At 35.0% G+C, this 25,507-nt stretch overlaps 1 protein-coding gene across 1 annotated transcript; it reads left to right on the top strand.

Annotated features, from left to right (window-relative positions):
- The first annotated feature begins 695 nt into the window (after positions 1-695).
- LOC121424750 (V-type proton ATPase subunit B) lies at positions 696-20,718 on the top strand. The gene is made up of 14 exons (XM_041620515.1): positions 696-897; positions 7,209-7,264; positions 7,929-8,027; positions 8,639-8,732; positions 9,065-9,142; positions 9,992-10,131; positions 11,547-11,651; positions 12,035-12,132; positions 12,616-12,739; positions 12,927-13,077; positions 14,017-14,099; positions 15,264-15,368; positions 16,436-16,565; positions 17,087-20,718. Exons 1-14 carry the CDS (start codon positions 807-809, stop codon positions 17,221-17,223), a joined length of 1,491 nt encoding a protein of 496 aa, XP_041476449.1. The 5' UTR covers positions 696-806; the 3' UTR covers positions 17,224-20,718.
- Positions 20,719-25,507: the final 4,789 nt, after the last annotated feature.

Genomic DNA, 25,507 nt, shown 5'->3' with positions numbered 1-25,507 from the left:
TTGGTGTGTAAAAATAAACAAGTTATTAATTTGAGCTGAATGATGGGGGAAATAAATAACAGAACCTAAAAAACGGAGAACAAGCTCTGCATGCATGGAGACAGGAATAATTGGAACAAAATCAAAGGTGTCTGGTAATGCGCGACTTTATCGAAATCGCTTCTTTGCCACACTTGAACTCAGATCATAACAATAACCAATGATAAAAATAAAGTACAGAAACATGATTCATGCATAATCAAACAGAGAAGGTACAATTCACCCAGGTCTTTTACCATGCAGTGGCAGGACAAACTCCCCTTCGCTGGCACTATAATACATGCATATATTAATGAACAGGTATAAGTCATAAATAAGTTACAATACACATTATAAGGACGTTGAACAAAAGAGTGAGAATGAGCCCAATGAACACATCTGAAATAGAAAGAATGACAAGAGAATTAAGCAGGTTGAAACTATAAGGATTAATGAATAGGCCTATATGTATCGCGAATGTAAACAAAGCACCCAATGCCCCCACAACTGGCCCATCCGGGTTTGCGTCAGTGTAATTGATATGACTCGATAAGAAGCAAGGATAAAAAAAGACAACTACCCCCATGGCCCCAATAAATGAAATGAAATACTGTAATAAAAAAACATACTAGTATGCCTTCGGAATCTCGACTTCTCGAGTTAATTCGTGTAATAATTAGGGCGAGAGAGGGCAGCATGAAATATCACGTGAGAGCTGACTGATCCACATCCAATGATTATTCCGCTCTGAAAATCGACACAAATTTTACATTTTTCCAGAAGTCAAGATGTCGTATGGAATGCAGAGAGGTCAGATGGAAGCAGCCAAAGAGCATACGGCAGCTGTAACAAGAGATTATATCACACAGCCCAGATTAAGTAAGTAAATTTCTCTTGCGAAATTGCAAGTAGTTTTTGTGACTAGCTGCAGCTGATTACCATCGAATTGCTCCTAAAGTACACGGGGAAGTGTAGGCGGGGCAGCTGCAGCCGGCGGTGATGTGTGTCTTGTTACTGTTAAGTGTTATTGTTAGTGAAAAGTGTAATGTGCTTGTGAATGTGAGACTGTGTCTGGACTGGAGCTCCTGATAAAAAATTGATAATATAAAATTGACTGTTTTTCATTTCAACCTCACTTTAAAAAAAATAAACTAGGAAAAATGATCGAACCATTTTACTTTTCATATTGTGACTGTGAGGAGATAGGCCTAAGCTAAATTAAATTTATTGAATGGTGAGGAAAAATTAGTATTAAGACTTTAAGTTAGATATGTGGCACATGCCGCGGGCGAGACAAAAAATGGGGGCCTTGGAGCAGGTTTATTGCAAATAGGAGGGTCCTCAGAACTAGACAGCTGGCAGCCGTCTGTTTCGAGTTTTAAATTTCTCCTCGGACACAGACGGCTCGCTCCCTATTTGTGCAGCCACCATTAGGGGACTTACAATGCAAAATCCCCCTGTCGGGCTCTTAAATTTTTGTCTTTAATGCATCAAACTTTTAATTAAAAATTAATGCGACCAAAATGCAAATTAATATTCCATCTTGGCATAAATTGCCAAAAAGCGGGGAAAAATCAAGTTAAAAGGAACAAAGGCTGTTGCGCACCTTCACTTCCCTGTTTTATCCGAAATTAGTACATAAACATATGGCCATTGAGTCCCCTGTACAGATCGCACTAGAACTTCAGTCTCTGTATTTGGTGAGTGAAGCCAACGGAGTTCAGCTGAACAACCAAACTAACAGAGACCGAAGCTTTTAGACTATCCGGAATGAGCTTCGGAACTACAAATGTTTGTGAAATCGGGGGTCCTTGGAACGGGTCGCCTGCGTGTGAGTGCGTATGCATCCCTATGGAACGTGCGTGCAGCTAGCCCGGCGGCATGGGTGCGCTAGCGCAGAGGTGATGGTCAGACAGCACTTTGCGGTTGCTTTTCATCAAAATTGAGGATCATTGTAGCAGACTAATGCAGCCGGAACGGCGTAACTAAAAATGTGCAAAGCTTTGGAGCGGATTTCTTTCTTTTTTTTTCTCGATATTAAAGAAGAAAATGCTATGCTTTGGAGCGGCTTTTTCTCAGTAAGTCAAAATTGCTATGCCTTGGAACGGAAATTTGAGTGTAAAAATGGTGGTCCCCTCCGCGGCACATACCCACTATGCATTTAATACTGAGTGCCCCAGGTTTGATTTAGAGTATTTTTTGGAAGGGGCGATCTTGTTCTATGTTGTATGCACACTACAGTGCCATAGAATGTAAGTTGGTGCATCACATGCATGGAAGTCACCCTTCCCTTCAGGACCCATTAGATGATTGACTGTACACTGTAGTCAATGGAATCAATCATAGAAAAATGTTCTATGATCATTGCTAAGTTTTGTGTTACGGGCCCCTGATTGTGATTTTTTGCATGGTTAACCCCCCACTTTTTGCTTGGCCCCCTCCCACTTTAAAAAAAATTCTACGGCCCCTGTTAAATTCAGGCTTAAATAACTCTACAATGTTCTGAAAGCTCAGAGAATCAAACTTAATTGAATATATTTTATCACCTGACTTCAGAATTCATGTTCTTTATGTTCATCTCCTGGTGGTGTTTACTTAATTTTGTGCTCCACTGTATTTGTCAATCATAAACTAATAAATAATGTTGGATTCAATTTTATTTATTTATTAATTCATTCAGACCAAATGGCACCATAGAGTGAATAATACATAACTGTAAACACTTTACATTAATATGTGTACATGTATTACGGTAGTACGAAAAGGGAAAATGATCAGTATATTGGTAAATAAATAAAGAACAAGACTCAAGACAAATTCAAATAAATCAGCAAAATTCTGGTCATTTTGACCCTTGATTAGATGCCCAAGAAGAGAGATTTAATTTTCTATCCTTGAACAAAACATTGTAAATGAGGGGATTCCACTCCATTCAGAAAATGATATTACGCTGCATGTGTTTGTACTTAAATTGCCTCCTTTTGGGATAGTTTGCCAATTGTCATCCCTTATCTGAACAAATAAGCTCATCTCAGATTGAGTTTTGACCTTTCATTCACATACATGGATCATGTCTACAAGATGATTGATTTAATGTTTTGATGATGATTGAGCTCTGTTTGTTAATTATGCTGGTAGGACTTTGAACACCTGGTGAGGGGGTGTTTCACAAATAGTTAAGTCTGACTAAAAGTCATGCTTCCATGGCAAACCACACGTGGTAGTTAATGCATAATCTTATTCTTGACCTTAAGGCAAAAATATATATTTTCCGGGGGGGGGGGGGGGGGGGGGGGGAGAGACGAGTAAGATTTTTTTTAAGAAACTCAAAAGCAAGGCAGTGAAGTGACTAACTTGTCATTGGGGAGCATTTGTGTTTTCTCAAGTGTGATTGAAGGATTTTGTGCACAAATTCTGTGGATTTTGTGCACAAATTCTGTGAATTTTGTGAAAATTTTCAGAAAATAAGTAAATTTTCACAATTTCGGTGGGGGGGGGGGGGAGGGGCAGACAACTGCCCCTGCCTCCCTTGCTGTTAATTTAAAACACAGCAACACTAATATCCTTTAAGTATCATCCAACTGATGTGATGATGCGCTTTATGCAATGTAACGTGTGGTTTTTAGTCACACTGAAACCTTATGGGCAATTCCATGGAAAATGTTCACTTTAGAGAAAAAATGAAGTTTCAGATTTCACTCAAGCAGTCAAATTTTCTTAAAAAGTAATCTATAAAGTCTCAATTTCCAATAGAAAAATCGCAATATTGATAAAATTTTGTAGTTTTTTCCATCATCAAAAAAATAGAATAGTATATTGCAAAATTTGAAAAATGTGGCTATTTTTGAACAATTCATCTTTCCTGTCTCTACTAAAAGCAAACAAGGTCCCAGAGGTCTCTTTTAACTTTTGAATAGTTGATTAATGTTTAAATCAACAGAAAATAATCTTTAAATTTTATGCCATTCATCAATTTTACAGAAATCTGTCTTCAGATTTGTGTGATTTCTTTACCATTATCAGTGTCATGTCCGTTACGTTTTTCACTTAAAGTTTTCACAGCTTACAGGAAATTTGTCTAAAGGTACTGCAGATTCAGATTCTATGTTAGAATTAAACCCCCTACCATGTGTAGCAATCATTTTTCCTTACCACTTCTCATTTTCATAAAAATGGCGTAACGGACATGACAATTCGCGTAACGGACATGACGCCTTATATATGGCAAATGGCAGCATTTACAAAAACAAAATATTAGGCTCAGTGTCACAGACTGAGGTTAGTCTCAATTGTTTGAGGATAGCTGAATGTAATATTTCCTAGAATCTGCATGTCATTCAAGCTATTTTTAGAAGTTGGTGAATGATGAAAGTTCAGCTCTTGTTCTGGTAGATTTTTCTGAGAATTAATGGTATGTTACATAATATTAGGATAAGATGCAGCTAGATCTGGCAACATACTCAGATCACAATCTGCATCACTCGTGTTTAAACAAACATTTGATTATCTTAGGTTCTTGCACTGACAGTTTGGAGCATGATAAAACTCCAACTGTGATTAATGATCATTGATGATATTACTTCAAAGTATCTGACTTTCACCAACCTCTACACGTACTTCTTCAGTGATGGCATGGGATCACATTTAAAAGCAAGTTTGTATTCGGATATCTGTGTTTCATGATGTACATGTAGCTCTATGAATCCATGAATCTACAGTGGCACTTCTTTGCAGTATCACAAAGCAAAGGGAAAGAATGTGGCGCGATCAATAAATTATGTCATCATAGTATTTTGGTCAGCCATAATCACGATTTGAGTGATGTATCTTCAATTGTACACAAGCAGCGCGGACAATACAACGAAATTAGATACAGCCACATTTGTCAGCAAGCAAGATTGTAAGATTTAGAACATCCAAGATTTGATGAAAGGATGATTATACTCAGGATGATAGTTATTTTGAATGAAAAAAAAATCTCAGAAGCTATTTACAAGCATTCCGATTACCTTTAAACTCATACATAATCGATAATGAAAGACCGGTTTCCAGGTACTGCTATTAAATTTTAATACCATTTTTTGTAATCTTAAAACTGACATTAATACTAGTACATGTTCTTTATCATACAATACATTCCATAATATGTTCTTATTGGATTTATACAGGTCTGGTAAATTTTGTTTTCTTCTCACAAAAAATGAGATTTGGTCTTCTCAGTGTGTCGATCGTAGTGGTACGATAAACGTTGTATTCAATATAAAATTATCACTTAGGCTATAGCTATTAATTTAATGATACCTGCTAATAATATCTACATATTTTTCATTAGAGTGTTAGTAAAGGTACTTTGCTGTTACATAATTACATTCATTATTGATATTTCTTTCATTTTCAAACTAAGAAGTGCTGATGAAGTTCACTTCGTAAGGGTGTCATGTCCGTTACGCTAGTATATTATCAAATATTAGGGCATGAATAAAAATAATTTTTTCTATCAACTTTTTCTCCTTTAATTAGGTGTGGTGGATGGTAGAAACTGGAAAATACTCATTAACTGTTGTTAACCGGTGTAAAATAATTTTTTCTAAATATTTTTTGTTTTATAAATATTGTACAAAAAGACCCCCTCTCAAATTGCAAAATAATAGGAGATATTACAGATTACCAGTTATGATATGTGTCTCTAACCTCTAGCCTTAACATGTAAACAATTAGACTTGTACCATATCTTGTAATAAAATAATTATATTCGCTTACAAAAAGTGGACAAAACTGTCATGTCCGTTACGCTTCGTGTGTCATGTCCGTTACGCTACATTTTGAGCTAGGAATACAGAATGCACTGCAAAACTGTTGTTAAACACCATTTTATGGATAGAGCATGATCTTAAGGTTAAATTAACACCAATGTCAGGTACACGCAATCTAAGAATTCACAGGAATTTTGATAAGCAATAGGAGGTAAAAATGCTTCGTCCATTTCGTGTCATGTCCGTTACGCTCACAAAGAGTGCAATTTCTCCGCAACTGTTCAATGAAACGATTTGAAATTTTATGTGTATATAACTGATACTTAAATGTGTCTGATAAGCTCAGTAACAATTATCAAAAGACTGCTAGTTCTACTGTATAAACATTTGAATTACAAAAATTTGTCTGAACGTCATGTCCGTTACGCTGGAATCGACCTTATGTGAACCCCCCCTGATCATCAAAGGAAGTGAGATAGGAGATAGTCAAATCAGGAGCATGAAGTAACATCCTACATGCTTCCTGTCTCAACTCTAGAATTGACTCCCAATCTGGCATCATCCATGTTTATTTGTTGTTTGTTTCAAATTTCATATAATTATCTTCATTGAAATTATCCATCTATGCTTTTGTTTTAAAATACTTACAAACTGAAAGTTAATTGACTCTCCCCTTGTGTACATTTTTTTTGTTTACATTGATGTAGAGTGGCAAATTGTTATTTTAGTCTTAGTATTTTAAGGTAAAATGCATGTATATCTAGTGATCTTCTTATTATCAATCATACTATTTGCAACCTGCTCTCTTTCTTCCATGATTGCTTTGACATTTTATTCCTCACTATGATAATCAAGACTCTCACTTTGTAGTAAAGAAGGTCTCATGTTCAAATCCCACCACGGCCTATCGTCCTTTGACAATTTGCCACTCTTCATCCAGGGTACCCGCTAGGATGTGAAAGCCTACATGTATGTAGTATGCCTAGCAATTGAGTCTTTGAACTCTTGTTGGAATGATCCCCAGGGAGTGGAGAAGAGCATACGTTGTATGCGGTTATACCAGGATCCGATGACCGGGTGAATTTTAATATATCTGTAAAGTGCTTAGAGACGTTTCAATGTATTAAGCACTATTAAAAGCAGATTTTTATTATTATCTTAATTTGTGTTTGGTATTTATAATTACACATATTAAATGTAAAGAATCCTAATAATTTCTTAATCTTTGATTAATTAATTGATAAATATTAATCATTTTGAGGCATAATGAAAAAAAAAAATAGCGCCATACAAGACCAAGATTAATTGATTAATGTCTGCAAGCAAGCAGACATCTTGACAGTCCAATTTTTTTCATTACAATCTATGATCGTTAGAACTTGCAAGAAGTATACTGGTATGTAATTTCCCAATTTTCTCTGACTTTTTCCACATTAGCATACAGAACCGTATGTGGAGTCAATGGACCATTGGTCATTTTGGACAATGTGAAGGTATGTACATCATCAGGGCTGGTATTCAATTGAAAGTATAGTTTGAGTAAAGTATGTTTGCCATCAATTGTAAATTTATAAGTGAAAGAAAAATCAAATTACTGAAGGAAAGGAATCCATACTTGTTGATGCAAGAAGCCTACCATCAATTAAGTATGATTTTGCAATAAAAAAAGGACTTTCAATTGATATTTTGGGATCTAAAATTGACTTGCGATCAATTGCAAGCTTCTTGTGACACCCTGATAGACTGTATACCGAACTGGTACAATACTTACGCTATCAGGCATGTCATGGTCTAGTGGTTAAGACTCGTCTTTCAATCTTAGGGACGTGGGTTCGATTCCCAGCCATGGCGTCTTTTCCTGCAGCAAAAAATTTGCCCACATTGTGCTGCACTCAACCCAGGTGAGGTAAATGGGTACATTTAGAGAATGAAGGGTATAAGTAAGCAACAACAGGACTAACAATTTTATTCCTATCCAACGGACCAGGTGATACAGGATTAATGTTTCTTGAATGGCAGAATTAATGTATCAGCTTGGTTCTGTGAATCCAATGTTATCGATAATTGAGTTACATGTACACTTCCACAACCTTGATAATTTGACTCAAGATGTTTATTTAATAATTAAAAATTAAACTGTCCATTCTTTTGCTACAGTTCCCCAAGTATGCTGAGATTGTCACACTGACCCTTAATGATGGGTCAAAGAGGAGTGGTCAGGTGCTGGAAGTCAGTGGGTCAACAGCTGTAGTACAGGTAAGAGGTCAAAGGTCAAGGGACAATCCTAAAATAGTCTTGGAAAATAGTTTGCAGACTACAATGAAGCTAAGAAGCTCCAGTTTTCTTCTTCCCAATTCTTAATTCTTTTTGTTGTGTTCAAATTTGTGTGTCTGGGAGACAAAATACACAGTTGCAAAGGAGTGTTTTCTCTGTTAATTCCCATTTACAAAATGAATTTGAAGAACATTGAAATTAAACTTCATATAATATTCAATTGGTGCTAGTTGGTTGATTATTTTGTTGCCTGATATTTTTGATAATAAATTTTCCTGGAAATGTAAGTATGACATATTGTCAAAATAACATAAATCAGATTATCCTGCTCTATGCTGTGCAGTTGAAGCATGTACTGGACCTTTTGAAAATAGTTCAGGTGCATGTTTTTTGCTATTAACAATATGGATGGGTTCCCCCTAAACGTGAATGAGTTTGAAAGAAAACACTGAGATAAATATGAAAGGTAAAAATGTTCTATAATGGCCTAGCCAGGTATGAAATGAGACATTAGATGATGTTGGACAATGTTTGTGAAACACCTTTCAAATTACCATATTAATCTATTTGTTTTTATTTAATTGTCGTACCAGGTTTTTGAGGGTACATCGGGTATCGATGCTAAGAACACAACATGTGAATTCACAGGAGATATCCTAAGGATGCCTGTCTCAGAAGACATGTTAGGTAAGACTGTCTTCTCATCTGAATCTGCATAAAGCTTTGGTTAAAGTGAGTAATGTGAATTAAATGTAAAGATCATCTAAATGCAGTCATTTGATGTGTTTTCAGCCATTGGAATTTCAGTAAGATATTTTTTCAGCCTTTTGAATTTGGCATCTTGTTCTTTGTGATCGAGTGATAAAAAATGATCACCCTCTGGGCTATGCAGTTTCAAAATAGCTCAGGCTAGCTAGGTTTAATGGTGAATAACTGTAATGCATTATTCTTTTCTTTCAATTGATGATATAAAAAATTGTAAGAATAATACTTTTGACCTAATGTTTTTGTCCGAACAGGAAGAGTATTCAATGGATCTGGCAAAGCCATTGACAAAGGGCCTTCTGTACTAGCAGAAGACTTTTTGGATATCCAAGGTAAGGAAGTTGCTTTTCATTTGTAATTGATAAACATTGCCCACTCCCTGGGGAGGATTCTGGCTAAGTGCAACTATTAAAGCACACTTTATCCACTTTATAATAATAATAGGCATTCATGTAGTGCCATCTATCTAGAAATATTATATTCCGAGGCGCACAAGAAAAGAAAGAGTGAGAAAGTTTGGATGAGTGTCAAAGTGCCAATAACTAATAACTGCTAGAAAAGATAAGACTTCAGTTTAGATTTGAAGATCTCCAGTGATGGTATAATTCTTAAATTCAACTGCAAATTATTCCAGAGAGAAGGTGCTGAGGCAGAGAAAGCTCGTGAACCATATGCTATATATCTAAGTTTCCTTTTGACATAATAGGCCTGTTGCACATAGACTTAAGCAAACTATTACAAGCATTATTGCATGCCGAATTATCTTCAGAATTAACTCTTTTGCTTTGAGTCACGTGCACTGCACATATAAATTTTTGGATCCGACTACACTGTAATTTTCACACTAGAAATTTCAGGATTTGGGGTCATGATTTTAATGGAAACATCTGATAAAAATTGTGCTCTATAAAAATCTGACCATCTTAACTATTTGCATTGTTGGGCATATGTTTGCCAAGCTGTATCAGCATGGAAACTTACATTTTTGTAAGATTTTCACCATTTACATTTGCTTTATCATTTCCTTTTCTACATGTATCCAAAGAACATGGAATGTGGTATGTAGAACACCAAAGAACACAGAATTAGCAATTTAGAAAACAAAAATTGGGGTCTCTAAATTTTACCCTTTCCCTAATAAAGAAGGAGATTTTTATTATCATCATTGGTGTGCATTGCAGGTCAACCCATCAATCCACAATCTCGTATCTACCCCGAAGAGATGATCCAAACGGGTATCTCAGCTATTGATGTGATGAACAGCATCGCTAGAGGACAGAAGATCCCTATCTTTTCTGCTGCTGGTCTCCCTCATAACGAAGTGAGTAATGCCCCTTGGTTCCCTCTGCTAAAGGCATTTATCCTCATAACCTGTTGTTTGTTTCACAGTATGATGCAGTAGTGCACGTCCTCTTGGCATGATCTTACCAATGCAGTCATTCCTTTTGTAAAGTACGCAACAAGGCATTTAAGTGCGACTCCTACTGAAATCTTTCGAAACACCCACCCCCAGTCCCTCATAGAGGACCTTGAGCCTTTGATCCTCTGGTTGCTCGCTTACAAGCATTCATGCTTTATTAGCAATCAGGAAAAAAAGTCACTGCCACCACCAATAAATGAATATTATTACAATTAGGGTATTTTCAGCTGTGCATTAAAGATATTCATATGATTTGTCTCTACAATATGAGAGCATTTTGTGCAGTGCGCTAAATTCTGATTGATTCCCTACTGGCTTTTGTACAAAAAAAATTGCTCTACAGTATGTATTGCCTGGTCTCTGTGAATGTGCAAATGCATGAAATATAAATTGCGTGAAGTAAGCAATGCGATGCACTGGGCAATTTAAGCCATAAAGAGCTGCAGAACATTAAGTCGCTTTTCTATGATCAAGTTTATTTTATGAAGTGGGCTCCTATTATTCCTGTGTGTGATAAGTGACGTTATGTGCTCAAGGACATTACTGGGGCTTTATTTCATGGAATTTTAATAGTGCTTTATTTACAATATATTAAAGATCATTATCTGGTATCCCATTATGAGCCGTACAATACCATATAATTATCCCCTGAGTGAGGGAGGCATTCTGGAGCAGAAACTTAAAAGCATGTTTTATCTGTCCAATTCATTACTCAACACAAAATTATTTTTGTGTTGAAGAAAGTTCTTGCCCCAAAGAGTAAGCTTTTGAGAATATTGAGGGGCCATATTGGCTGCAATAGTGGCAAACTCACCCATAGCCCAGGGTAATTGCCTACGCTGCTTTTCAGGCTAACTTTCTGTGGTCTAACTCATGGACGATGTTGGACATACAGGTATAAATGAATGACTTTCGCAGTCATACCAATAGAATTGACTCCATACTGATTGATGGTATGGCATTGAAAGTTAAATAGTAGAAAAATTTGGTCGTTCAGGGCACCGTAACACAAAGGTTAGCGAGTAATCGCTAATTTCAAAGAACAATTCTGATTGGTTCATAGTCGGTTCATATGCGCATACAATGAGGATCTTGATTGGTGATTTCATTTAGTGATTAATCGCTAACCTTTGTGTGATGGTACCCTTGAGTTGGTCTTGCCAATGTGACTACAGCCTAAAGGATTAGGCCGAATGAGAGTAGGATGGAGATGGATTCGTCCAATTTGTAATTCAACCAGAAGATTCATGTTGATCATTCCAAAATTTAATTTCCTTTATTTCAATGCATTAACCCTGTTATCTCTCGCCATGTAGATTGCTGCCCAGATCTGTCGTCAAGCTGGTCTGGTCAAACTCCCGGACAAGGGTGTCTTGGACGGACATGAAGATAATTTTGCCATCATCTTTGCTGCTATGGGTGTAAGTTCTCCCATTGGATATATTCCAATCTGGCAAAAGTGTAGTATTTAAAAACTTGTTTTGTCTGATATTTTGTGATAATTGAATTTCACATTTGGAATTTTTTTTTTTGAAAAGGCTATTTGAATATTTATTTAATTTATATGTACATGTATATATGAGTTGATATCAGGAAGCTTGAAATAAAGATTATTTTCTGAAATTTTCCACTCAAAAAGACTTGAGAAGTGGCTTTATGTGACAACATTCATATTTTTTGTATTTTAGCTGTTATCCAGACCAAAGTAAAATTTAATGCAATGTACATCCACGAAAAAAACACTATTCTAATTCTTATATTCTTATTATTACTCTTATCATTTATTTTTCAATTTTTATTTCAGGTGAATATGGAAGCTGCCAGGTTCTTCAAACAAGACTTTGAAGAGAATGGTTCTATGGACAATGTGTGTCTTTTCCTAAACCTGGCAAATGATCCTACGTAAGTATCATAATGATATAATAAATATGATGATGATGATAATGGTAATCGTTACCATTATAATGATGATGATGATGACTATGATTGACGATAATGACGATGATAATGACAATGACGATGATGACAATGATGTTGACGATGATGATGATGATAAATGATGATGATGACAATGATTGATGATGATGACAATGATTGATGATGATGATGATAATGATAATAGTAATTACTACCCAGGCTTTAGCATGGCTATCGCAGTAAGGGAATGGAGCATTCAAGAAATTTCCAAGCACCCATATAGTTCACCTGGGTGGACAGTTACAGATGTATAAAACTGCCTTGAGTTACATGTAGCCATGAAAAGGAATAACAGTTTAATCAATTACTTTTTGCAGTTGTACCTTTTTATATAGATAAAGAATACAATGAATAAGGACTACCAGAGCATGTCAGTATGTTGACTGAATTTGATTTTTTTTAAATCAGGATTGAGCGTATCATCACCCCTCGTCTAGCCCTGACTGCTGCCGAATTCCTGGCCTACCAGTGTGAGAAGCACGTTCTTGTTATCCTCACTGATATGAGCTCATATGCAGAAGCTTTGAGAGAGGTAAGCTTGACATCTATTTGGTTGTCATTCTAGGGCCCTACATGTATATGCCTTCAGTTCTAAAAAAAATGTGTACTAATTCCTGTAGAAAACATGACTATTATTAAGTGTATTATTTTGTTTAACACCCCAGTTTGGAATTTTGATCTCATCAAAGCATGAATGATCTTTGTTGATTTAACTCTAGGTGTCTGCTGCTCGTGAAGAGGTCCCGGGTCGCCGTGGTTTCCCTGGTTACATGTACACTGACTTGGCAACCATCTACGAGAGGGCAGGTCGGGTCGAAGGTCGCAATGGATCCATCACTCAGATTCCCATTCTTACTATGCCTAATGATGGTATGTTATAAGCTAGTGAAATCCTTGCATCTGATTGGCTACGAGCAAATTTGAAAATGAAAATCTGGTTTCCTTATAAAATGTATGAAATTGGATTTATATTTTTGTGATACATCAGGGGGGGTGTTTCACAAAGAATCAAGTAAGACTTACTGCACTTTAATGCCGACGCATACATGATATGCACCGTACCCCACCCCTGATGTATCACAAAAATGTAAATCAAAATTCATATATTTTCTTTTTTAACACAATGTCTCCATCATAACAAGTTTGATATCTTGGGAGCATTTCATGAACTAAAAATTTTGGGATATTCATTATTTGTTACAACCTATTAAAATCCTTTAATCTGATTGGCTCAGAGCAAATTTTTCTATGAAAATCACTGGCAAGATGCTTTGTGAAACACTCCCCTGGTTGTCATTAACCGGATGTATCACAGAAATGTAAATTATACTTCATGTATATTTAGGCTTAGTCAATTACATGTAGGCTCAAGTCACATTAAAATGAAAAAAAATCAGTACCTTTTCCTGTATCATATTGTCTTTATCCAAAATTGTTTTGTTTAAAGGCATACCAAGAAATTTCAATTATGGAAGAAAAGCATGAAAATAATTATTTATAGACACAATGTTGACAAAGCATTTTCAGTGACTATACAGAGCCAAGGGGGTTTAAATTACACAGTATTGGGTATTAGTCTCGTATCAAGATTAAAACTTACTTTCCAAGTTTAGAGGTTTGTCTTAATATACTTTTTGTCGCCTTTGAAAATCAGATATGCCAAGGATAATTCTCATTTAAACCTTGTTATTTATTTTGCTGTTTAAAAATAATCCAGAATGCTTATAGAATGTTTTTGAAAGTGAAATATACCAATGATGAATTCTCATTTAATATACTTTTTTATTCCTGTCATATTTTTTTTGCCAGACATCACCCATCCCATTCCTGATCTGACAGGGTACATCACAGAGGGACAGATCTATGTTGACAGGCAGTTAGACAGTAGACAGGTAACAGAGACTGGGGTGTTTTCACAGAATTGATTTTACATCCGATTTCGATCAAATTTTAAGCATTATGCTTGTTTTATTTCCTTTATTGATTCGAATCAACATTTTTCTGGGGTGGACTTGACCTTTAACGAGACCCTGAATAAGAATTAAACAGTTATTTAAAGTAATTGAGAAATAGGATATGATCAAGGGACAAACAGAGCTGCCAAGTAGTACGGAATTTCTGTATTTGGGACTGAAAAAAGAGAAGAATACTGATGGTTTCATGCAAAATACTGATTTCTCAAGTTTCAGTTTTATGTATTGTCCTATGGTATTTCTTTGAAAATACTGATTTCCTCGCCAAAATACTGATTTTCAGCTTTATAAATACTGAAATGTTCTTGTTCAGGTTGGCAGCTCTGGACAAATCTATGTAGACTGTCTGACAGTAGACAGGTAGTAGACACTATGGGGTGTTTTCACAGAATTGATTTTAGAATTCTAAAATTCTAAGCAGAATATGATCAAGTACAGATCTAAGAGATACTTGGGGGTGTTTTCACAGGATTGATTTTACAATTCTAAGATTTATGACATCCTGAGTAGGAATTAAATCATTATTTAAATTTTATTTGGGATGTAAGTGGAATAACATTGAGGGACAGATCTACATTGACAGGCAGTTAGACAGTAAACAGGGTACGGAATTCCATCAATATCATATTTTTTCTTCAGGAAATTTGCACAATGTACTTTGGGAACAAAGAAAATCACACTGAATTATTGTCAAGAACACAATGAATGTATTAATATACATATCTAGAAAATAATTTGAATAGGCATCCATCTTAGATCTTGATGTTGCTGGCCATCCATAGTTGTGATTGATTGGATCATCTTATCTCATTGTAAGAAGGGGCCCTGTTCTACATATTCAAGGGATGTGTTTATTGACTGAAATTAATATTAACCTTAATTTCAAATTCATTGATAAGCCACCTTGATAAGCTTATATCACTTACCAACATTCAAATTAGCAACAATTCTTCGATGCAACATTGACATTTTCAAAACATAATACATGGGAATTTATCAAAATATGAAAATATTACCGATACTGAAGTTAGAAATTACTTTTGATACATACATGTAAGTATATTGTTCTCATTCCACTTTCAGATTTATCCACCTATTAATGTGCTGCCCTCACTGTCTCGTCTTATGAAGTCTGCTATTGGAGAGAATATGACGAGGAAAGATCACGCTGATGTGTCAAACCAGCTGGTACGTTACAGCATGCTTGTAAATTTGATTGTTTATACAGTCATATTTGCTGGAGTGACCACATGTTTAGGAGGGTCAACTGCCCATGAAGACATTGGCCTATATTCTGATGTCGGGTTTAAATTATTTAAACTCTGGTCTGTGGTTTAACTATGGAAAGCCAGTCGTGACATAAATCTCTGACCGAAGAGATTGAATGTATCAGCTCATTTGACTCTCAATTAATTCCTAACTGTCTGAGAAGGATAAACAGGATAGATGTCGTCGCCATTTAAGAATGAGGAAAGAGCACAGGAAATACGAGAAGAATTCAATGTAAAGAATTTTGACATGTTTGGCTTCCCATAATTTTAGCACAGAGTTAGACCATGGTTCAAGTTAAACCCAACTTCCAGAATACAGGCCATTGAATCCTGTACTAAAGAACCTGTCTATAAAGACAACCTGGGCTCCGTAACACAAAGATTAGCGATCAATCGCTAAATGAACTGACCAATAAAGATCAATGTTACACGCGCATTTGTCGCGAAATACTGACCAGGAACCAATGAGAAGTGTTCTTTCATATTTGCTATTCATCGGAAACCTTTGTGTTACGGAGCCCTGCTCATAAAGACTGCTTTTCTTGTCTCCCATGGTTGGTCTTTATATGCAAGTTTCATGATATGAAGATAACTTTTGACACTTTGAAAAGCAATTTTTATAGAATCTTATGAACCAGTATGTGAAATAACATTGAAGATTGTCTCTATATTTAAGACAGGCATGTTAAGAAGATGTGAGTATACATTGGGAGGACTGATGAAGTGGAGAACCCTTGTTGACTTGTTTGATCAAAAGTGTTGTTAATACCTGCAAGCATTACTAGATGGTATAATTGGTGGTTGGGTTGAAATTAACGAAAAGGGAATTTTTCTAGCCCATTTTCCATGGTATAATTAGTGATTGGGTTGAAATTGAAGAAAAGGACATTTTCTTTTCCCATTTTCCCCATCTTGTACAAAACACTGGTATTAAATGATATATGTTAAAAACAGTTAAATATTCCTTTCCCATTCTGCCGTCAGTACGCCAACTATGCCATTGGTAAAGACGTCCAGGCCATGAAGGCCGTTGTAGGAGAGGAAGCTCTAACACCTGACGATCTCCTCTACCTCGAGTTCCTGCAGAAATTTGAGAAGAATTTCATTACCCAGGGTAGGCGACTTATATAATTTTATTCCAACCATAAAAATAGTGGGAATGCAAATACAAGACAACAACATGGTAGCACAACCATTCGAAGTTCAGGCTTGTGATAATTGCAATAATTATTCGGTTGTTTAAGGCCTTCTCTTAAATTGTTTTTGTTTAGTTGTAATGATGAAAATAAAATTGGTATGAACAAAACCACTCCCAACCCTTAAAAATACAGAACCAAAACCAGATTTTCCAGGCTTTCATATTAATTCTTTGGGACTTCCATGATGTAGTAGAATGTACCATCTCTCTATAAAGACCACAACTCGGGTTGCTCATGGACAGTCATACCCCCCCCCCATAGAAACAATATTCCCTAAACCATGCCTCAAAAGTGTATAAATAATTTTCTGTAATGCCTACCTTTTCATGTTTTTGTATTTCGTTCTTGATAATCAATTACTCTATAAACAATAAATAGCACCAAGTCAGTGAACCTGCAACCTGTGCATATTTCTTATTCTGTTTCACCTTTGCAGGTAATTATGAGAACCGTACCGTATTTGAATCGCTGGACATCGGTTGGAAACTTCTACGTATCTTCCCAAAGGAGATGTTGAAGAGAATCCCACAGAACATCTTAGCAGAGTATTATCCTCGAGACTCAAGACGTTAACCCTTCTCTCACTGCTAATCAGATCTCTATTTTATCCCTTTCTTGTTTTCAGCCTGCTGTATATCTTATTCTTTCTCTTTTTGCTGGGCAATAACTAACTGTTGGTATTAGTGGGTTTTGTATTGTGTTAGTTTTGTATCCTTTATGACCCTCGACCCCATCTAATATTGTACGTTGTGTTTGGATGTCTGTTCAAAAGGTGGGCATGTTCTTAGAATTCTATAGAATTAGAATTCTCTGCAATCCTCTCCCAACCTCAGTAGATATTTGTATGACAAATAATGATCTCAATATCCCATTGTGTGTGTGGGTCTGTAAAATGGGTTTGAAAAAAATCTCGGCAAGGAAAGATTTCCAGAAGGAATCGGATCAAACTGAAATTTAAATAAAAGCCATCTTTGAAATGCACATGGATTTGAAAACTATTTTTTTGTCTTATAATGCTATGTTGTCACATTTGAATTCATTAATCGATTGGGCAAAGTGCTCTAGTATTTCCATAGAAGTCACATGATGTGGGAGGATGAAGATAAACAATGTTCCTGTAGATTCAGTGTTAATCAATTGACTGGTAAATAGCCTAATTTTCCATAGAATTTTTACATTAACCACACATTTCTAATTGACATTGGGTTAATTTCCTATGTATTGCAGCATTATATTATTGATCCAACAGTTCCCTTGATATAAAATTAAAACCAACTCATTCTCAAATCATGTTTTTCTGCATTTGTGGTATTGATTATACATTGGACATAGTTCAGTAAGAATATGTGACACTCCTTCTTGATCCTCTGAAAATGTTTGTCACTTTTCACAGGATACAATAGTTTGTGATTATGGTATTTATTTTGTGCAAATTTGTGCTATTGTGAGGATATGTATCCTACATGTGTTCATTTTCGGCATGATGTGCGTCTTAGACTTAAAAGTATTTATGTTACGTGTTGAATTATTGTTATGCTAGTATATGGTCAGGTAGAATCAACAGAAAAAGACCTTAAACCTCCTCATAATTATTGCCACAAGACTGATTATTTACTGTATAGTATAAAAATTTTGTAAGAATAATATGTTTCAATTTAGTATAAAAGAGAAAATTCCTTCTGCAGGAAGTAGACCATGTTATGTTTATGCATTAATGTGAAATTATATTTAAGTTGAAAACTTAGTGTCACATGAAATGACTCAGATTGTGATAGACAGGTCTTTAATCTATTTTCTTTGCATCTTAATGATAGGCATTGAAGCATAATTAATGTATCTGTCATATGATATGTAGTAATTCTGCCTTTCATAATAGTGAACAGTTGTCACCTTAAGTTGAATGGAAGTGTTAATAGAACATATAAACAAACATTTTAATTATATGCACATGAAAGTATTATTTCAGTTTAGTCTCAACTGTTAAAAATATTTGAGAGGTAAAATATGTTTGAAAGTATCCAATGTCTTTGTTTCGTAGTGTCTGTTATCATATTCCATTGGCAAAAAGCACATTCCACTGACACTAAATGAAATAATGCTCACGAATAAGCTACGTAGAAAGAGACAATAGCTCAAATAACTAATTTCACTTTTTAAAGGTGGAAGTCATGCGCAATTAACTTGTAATTAAGATGATATCGGCCTGATTCTGATAGTAGCCTTTCTAAAGCATTTTTGGTGTAATAAGTGCAAGGGAATGTGGAAAAATGGTGCTTTGAGCAAAGTGATTATTTTTTGCTAATCACTCTTTACTCTCCATCTTATGTTACTATTGCACCTGTGCAATGTTTCAAAAGTGGTTATTATTTTTTACTAATCACTTTTTACCCTAGATTTACATGCCAACTATTACATCTGTGTGAAGTTTCTTAGTTGGCTATTTTTTGCTAATCACTCTTTACTCTCCATCTAATGTTACTATTGCACTGTGAGATGTTTCAAGAGTGGTTATTTTTTACCTATGACTCTTGACCCACTATTACATGCTTACTATTGCACCTGTGCAAAGTTTCTAAAATGGTTAGTGTTATCACTCTGAGATACCTTCCATGGCATATTGCACTTGCTCTGTATTTCAAGAACTTTGATTTTTTTTAATTGGTTGAAGATGGATGCATATGTAACATGCTGTCTCTGGCTCTTGATTTCTTTCTGATGAGTTGTTAATTGCCAAATGGTATTAAAACAAAATCTGTTTCATGCAATTTATGTCCAAATAGCTCTTTGCCTCAGTGCTTTCAGATTGTAACTTGCAGAGGAGAATTGTTTAATTGAATACAGTAATGAAACAACTGGATGTCCACTGGTAAAAGCCAAGAATTTTGAACGAGTAGTGAAAATAAGCAACCAATTATTTGTGCATTGAAAGTGCTACAGCATGAAAATATGTATTGTCTATGCCTCTGAAATAGATGTATATAAAGATGTTTTCAATAGATATATTGAATTGACATGAAAGAGCATCTTATGTTGAAAAATAAACAGAGCTGTATCCTCCTTAACACTATAGTGACACACTGGATTCAATCAATCTGCCCGACCAAATTTTGAAAATGTTTATGTTGGAAAACTGTTGTCGGGTATTATGAAATAAATTGTGACGTCTAGTGGTGAGAAATATTTCAGTAATATGGTAGAAAAAGCCCCCTTTAATATTCTAGTTTTACATATATGATGATTTTTGAAGTACGCGTCTTATTGCATTAGCATGCATATGGATACATGTTAAAGAGACTATTGAAACTGTGTACATATAGATGTTCAAATGATATGGTTCATAGATATTATATAAAAATGAATTATGTATTGATGTTCTAAATTGTCAAACCTAATGAGACTACCAAATATTTGAGTCAGATGTGGACTTGTTGTTTGCGTTTGTTACCAAATAAAAGACTTGATTGATTTTAATTGAGAGATCATCACAGTTCCATCATATTTGAGGTCTACACTCACATAGCTTACAATGTTTGGTCTCATCTCACATGGTGTTCCTCTACACATACATTCGTAATTCTGAAGGTTCGTTAGTCCGAAAACAAAGTGAGGTTTGTAATTCTGAAGGTTTGTTAATCCGAAAACGAAATGAGTTTCGTAATTCCGAAGGTTCAAAAACGAAATGATTAACGAACCTTATTTCGTTTTTGGACTAACGTACCTTCGGAACAACGAACCTTATTTCGTTTTCAGATTATCGAACCTTCTGAATAACGCCACAAATGTTCGGATTAACATCGAGGTATAGGCAATTTACGTGTTTCGGAATTACGAAGTGTAACCGTTCCTCTACTAATAGTTAACACCATGTGGGCATTAGACTGAATGAGAATTAGACTTTTATTAGACCCAGTGTAGTGTAAAACAAACAATTAGACCAAATTGAGAGTAGGCCGTGTGGGTGTAGCCCATATGGTATTAGTAGTTTCATTGGATCTTTATCATATTCAATGTTGAATGTCAGTACTGCAATAAATATATGATATATACAATGTATATTACCCGAATAATTATACACCTGTAGAGATTTCATGGTGTTACAGCATTTATGAAATTATATTGGAATGATTGCATTATTGATAGGAATGGTGTTGATAATTGAAGACAACAGTGGTGATGATGATGGTAGTTGCAGTGGTAGGGATGATGTTGATTATGATGGAGGTGATGTGAATATTATGATTACGTTGGCCATGATGGAGTCAATAAGATTATGAGGGTAAATTTAACGATGACAAAATTAAAAGTACACCAATTCAGCTGATACATGTTCCTATATAAACATGTTCATATATACAATACTTTACATTACATGTATGTATAACTGCAAGAAATTTGTTATGCAATATAAGTGAAAAAAAATTTCCCTCATTTTATTGATCAATCAAGACAAAACTCCAATTCCGCATGATAAATATTTTAATTTCTTCATATCTACTGACTTACATGTTTTGGAAATTCAGGTAGACTGTATTTTTTCAGGCAAATGGCAAAAATATGATGAAGATCAGTTGCATTATACAATGGCAGTACAAGGGGGGGGGGGGGGATGGGGCCCCAGCAATTAGAAAAAGAAATGAATTGTATATGTTGGGGATATGCTCTTACAGGCATCATATTTAAGTGGTAATTGCTGTGAAAGACCATTTTCACTCTTTAAAGCTTCTTTTTTTCTAGTCCACCCTTGCCCAAATATTTTCCCCTTTGAACATCTGGCGCTGCCACAGATTGTATATTGATTATGACGGTATATAGACATTGAATGCAAAAAAAAGGACAAATCAAAGTACTTTATTTGGCAATAATTTTGAAATCAATGACTTTATTTTTTCGCAATGACAAGCAGAGACAAAAATAACATTGTAGTAAAGGCCATTTGGTATAAAATGAATAAGGCTAACAATTACAAAGATAGAAAAACAGAATTATCAACAAATAAAAAGCGATTTGGTCGAGCTAAACAAGTGGAAGACTTCTGGCAGTCTCATCTGCATAACATGATTCAATATAGCAGCAGTGCTGACTTTGAAAATGACAAAAATGAATAGATTGTCACAGTAATAATTAAAACTTGCTTATCAAATAACACTTATTTTATTAGAAGACTCTATGCACTCATGATTATGCAGCTTAATTACCCTGGTATTAGCAGAGCAACTGTTCGTGCACTGCATTTCAAGGAATAAATTCCTGCTAGGTATTCATTTACCTCACCTGGGTTGAGTGCAGCACAATGGAGATTCAGGCCCTCGACCCTCTATTTCGAAGTCCAGAGACTATTCAACTTCAAATAATTTATTTGATAATAAATACCAAGTTTGTTGGCATCAAATAACCTTTGACCTTCAATATTCTGACCTGGATTTTCATTTATCTATTTGCCAATAATAACGATTATGTGTAAATTTGGTGTGATAGAGACTTAACTTTCAATATATTGAAAATTCAAAATCACAACCTTAGTCAAGATTAAAATTTTAATATCACAACATGGTCACAGTTCATTGACTCTAAATAACCTCTGACCTTTTCATGTGTCTTGAAACTCATGGAAGATAATCAACGGTACTTGAATACCATTATGACAAAATTTCAGGAATATAGATCCATATATACTTTCAAAACTATATAGCCTTTGTTAAGATTTCAATGTTTATACCACATGGTCAAAGTTTACTCACTCTACAATGACCTTTAAGCTAGATTGTGTGACCTGAAACTCATGAAATTTTATCAGTGGCACTTGACTATCCTTATGTGCAAGTTTCATGAAACAGGTCCATATACTTTCAAAGTTATGGTGACAAAAAGTTAACCTTGCAATCGATTTCAATGTTTAAGGACAATGCTGCCGTTGGAGAAGCAGGGCCCATTTCTCGCTTCTGCTGCAGGCAAGGTAGAAATAGAGTATCATATACCTTTGTGGAAATTAAATGAAGACGTAGTGAGATATACATGCAATAGACTTATTCTTTTGATGAAATATGTACAAAAAAATAAAATAAAAGATCATTCTGTCCTGATTATTCAGTTTTCGCTAAACACGTGAAAAGAAATGCATCATTGTTTTGTAATGTTTCACCGACAGTGCATTTTTCTAGGCATTTTTTGATGCATAAATTGCACTCGCCTATATTTTCAAAAATAAACAGGAACGCCCCTAGCAGTTGCAGCCACCTCAGTGCATTACATAATTCAATACAGAAGGAGCAACTTTGTGACTTTGATATATCATACATTTTCTCCTTTTCATTCATTCTCTAAATAAATAATATAATAATCCAAGATCATGAAAGGGCAGTGTTGTCATGGTTGTGGATGCCTGGTTGGTTGGCAAAAATAATCTATTTAATAGTGAAATGGCGTTAAAAAAATTCAAATCTAATTTTATATTTATATAAACACATGTATGCAGCAAAATTTTTTACAGACATATACTTTATAAAACATGTATATCATAATATGCCTACTTATTTAACTATGACAATTCTCAATTTTTTAGTCTAAATTTTTATCCCGAATAGATGTTTGTCCTTGAACGAATTACCTGAAATTTATACTCACGTTATAATGGCTGATGCTTGATATTCTTAACAGGCTTCATGAAATATGAAGAAAAAAATTCCCATGAAAACTATTTTTCATTATCAGATGAAAATAATTTGTTTGATCATAAAACCCCCAAATTGTCCTAAAATAACCTTTAACCTTGACTTGGAAACATGTTATTCATTTCATATAATTTTTAATATCTAAAAGAAACCTCTCACACATTTATTCAATCTTATAATACTTTCAAATTATTGTACAAATCGTTGTCAAAAATTATTGGACAAGATTGTTGTCAAAATTGATTCTAAAAGTGCAAAATGTTTTGCGCTGTTGCTGATTCACTCTCGCAATCAACATTACAAGAAATTTTGTCTTTATACATGTATGTCTATGCTTTTGCTTTCAGGGACTTCTGCCTTCTTATATAAAGAGAACTTGTATACCTTTACATTCTTTATGACAAATTGATTTTGTATTAATTCATATTTGCAAAAACAGAGAAATTTATGGAAAGGAAGAAAACTAAAGTTTATATGAAATGAATTTATATGAAATGACACAAATTACAGATGACAGGTCTTTTCAAATTATTTTTTTTGTTTCTAACTCTTGCAGTTTGCAATATGAACCCTTATAGACATATACATTAGAAAAATCTATGGACAATGTTTGGTACTACATAGTCTAAAAATCTAGGTATGAATCATTCGCTGTATGATCAACCATCAGGCCTGGGGACGTATGCTAATTGATGGATTTATTGATTTTGACAGATCTTTGCCTTGCAAGTTCAGCAGAGATCTAGTGATCGAGCAGCCAAGATTTTTTCCTTTAACCTCTTTTCCAGATTACAGTCACTGATATGTGCATTTACAAAGGTCCTACAATTCAGAGGAAGACATTCTTCCTCGCAGCATCGAATTCTTATCACTGGACACTCCCTCCCTTCCACCTGCAATTGATGAGCCATCCCCATCACCATATTGCAGTTGACATCCTTCTGACAATCCTCCTTTGTAATAATGATAACCACACAACGACAGTCCTTCACAGCATCCTCCATGCTGGTTAATTTTGGATCTCCAAGATCGGCATCTGCATCAGTCCACATTGTAAATTTATTTGTGAGGATGATTTCTTTGACCTTTTGAACATGATCTGTCTCTTGACTGAAATACAGGTAGACATCATAAAGATCAACCGCTGGCTTTTGGTGAGTTGCACTAGATGTTGCACAGTTACTGTTACTCGATTGCTTATGTTGAGCCCTCCGTGTAAACCCACCGCTGGCTCGACTTGAAGGGGCTGCTAAAGAGAGTGATTAGTAGAATTTTTTACTTTTTCCCCCGTTCACTGTTCAGGGGTAATACAGTTATGATGTTGCATGTGCGTTCTAATTCCAGGGCCCCGTCTTACAAAGAGTTACGATTGATCCGATCAATGGCAACTATCGACGGCCAGCAATGTCAACATGTATTGTTCAATATATTTTCTAACGATGATGTGTATTCATGTATATTCTCTTTGTTTACAAAGGGCATTGTGCAAATTTCCTATAGAAAAAATTATGACACTGATGGATTTCCATAAAGTTACGATTGATTGGATCAATCGTAACTCTTTGTAAGACAGAGCCCAGGTCATTTTTCTTCACCTGTAAGAGGTTTGGCACTAATAAACAGATTAGTTTTTGGCTCGATATGTCTGATGTACTATTTCTGAAGAATTTTTTTTTGGTTAAAATCTGATCTTTTCTACATCTTATCAGAACTTTTTCCGGATCATTTTTTACCGGGAACAAGGTGCATACGTGTGACACCAACAAACCGTGCTGCGGGTCAATTCGACCCTGGTACTTTTCGCTCATGAATGATAATAATAATAATAGTATTTTATTCAAGGCTGTTCGCAGCAAGAGCTGAATTGTACAGAACTTTTACATAAAAAACAGCATTAAACATAATAGTATCAAAATAGAATTATAAAAATACACAAAGCATAAAAAATCTATCATAAATACTTTGGGGTTAATATGAATCAACAGAATATTTTCAAATATAAGTAATTGCAGAGGTTTTAAATTTTGCTTAAGATAAGGTACATGTATACGAAAAAGCGGATTGAAGACAGTCCCATGCATTCTACGGTATATGGCTTGGTGTAATATCTGGAAAATATTTCCTTTTAAATACAAAGTTATTTACGCAAATGATACATGAAGAATGCTTATCATAATCTTTCTAAACAT

The sequence above is a fragment of the Lytechinus variegatus genome, chromosome 12 (assembly GCF_018143015.1).
Source record: "Lytechinus variegatus isolate NC3 chromosome 12, Lvar_3.0, whole genome shotgun sequence".
NCBI classification, from domain to species: domain Eukaryota; kingdom Metazoa; phylum Echinodermata; class Echinoidea; order Temnopleuroida; family Toxopneustidae; genus Lytechinus; species Lytechinus variegatus.
This window is presented reverse-complemented; position numbering and strand designations above follow the sequence as displayed.

Bases quoted from the DNA above. Each gene is read 5' to 3' on its own strand.
- LOC121424750 (XM_041620515.1), top strand. From the start codon at position 807: ATGTCGTATGGAATGCAGAGAGGTCAGATGGAAGCAGCCAAAGAGCAT. The intron at 9,143-9,991 runs GTAAGGAAGTTG...TGTGCATTGCAG, and splicing joins AGACTTTTTGGATATCCAAG to GTCAACCCATCAATCCACAA. The intron at 11,652-12,034 runs GTAAGTTCTCCC...TTTTTATTTCAG, and splicing joins TCATCTTTGCTGCTATGGGT to GTGAATATGGAAGCTGCCAG.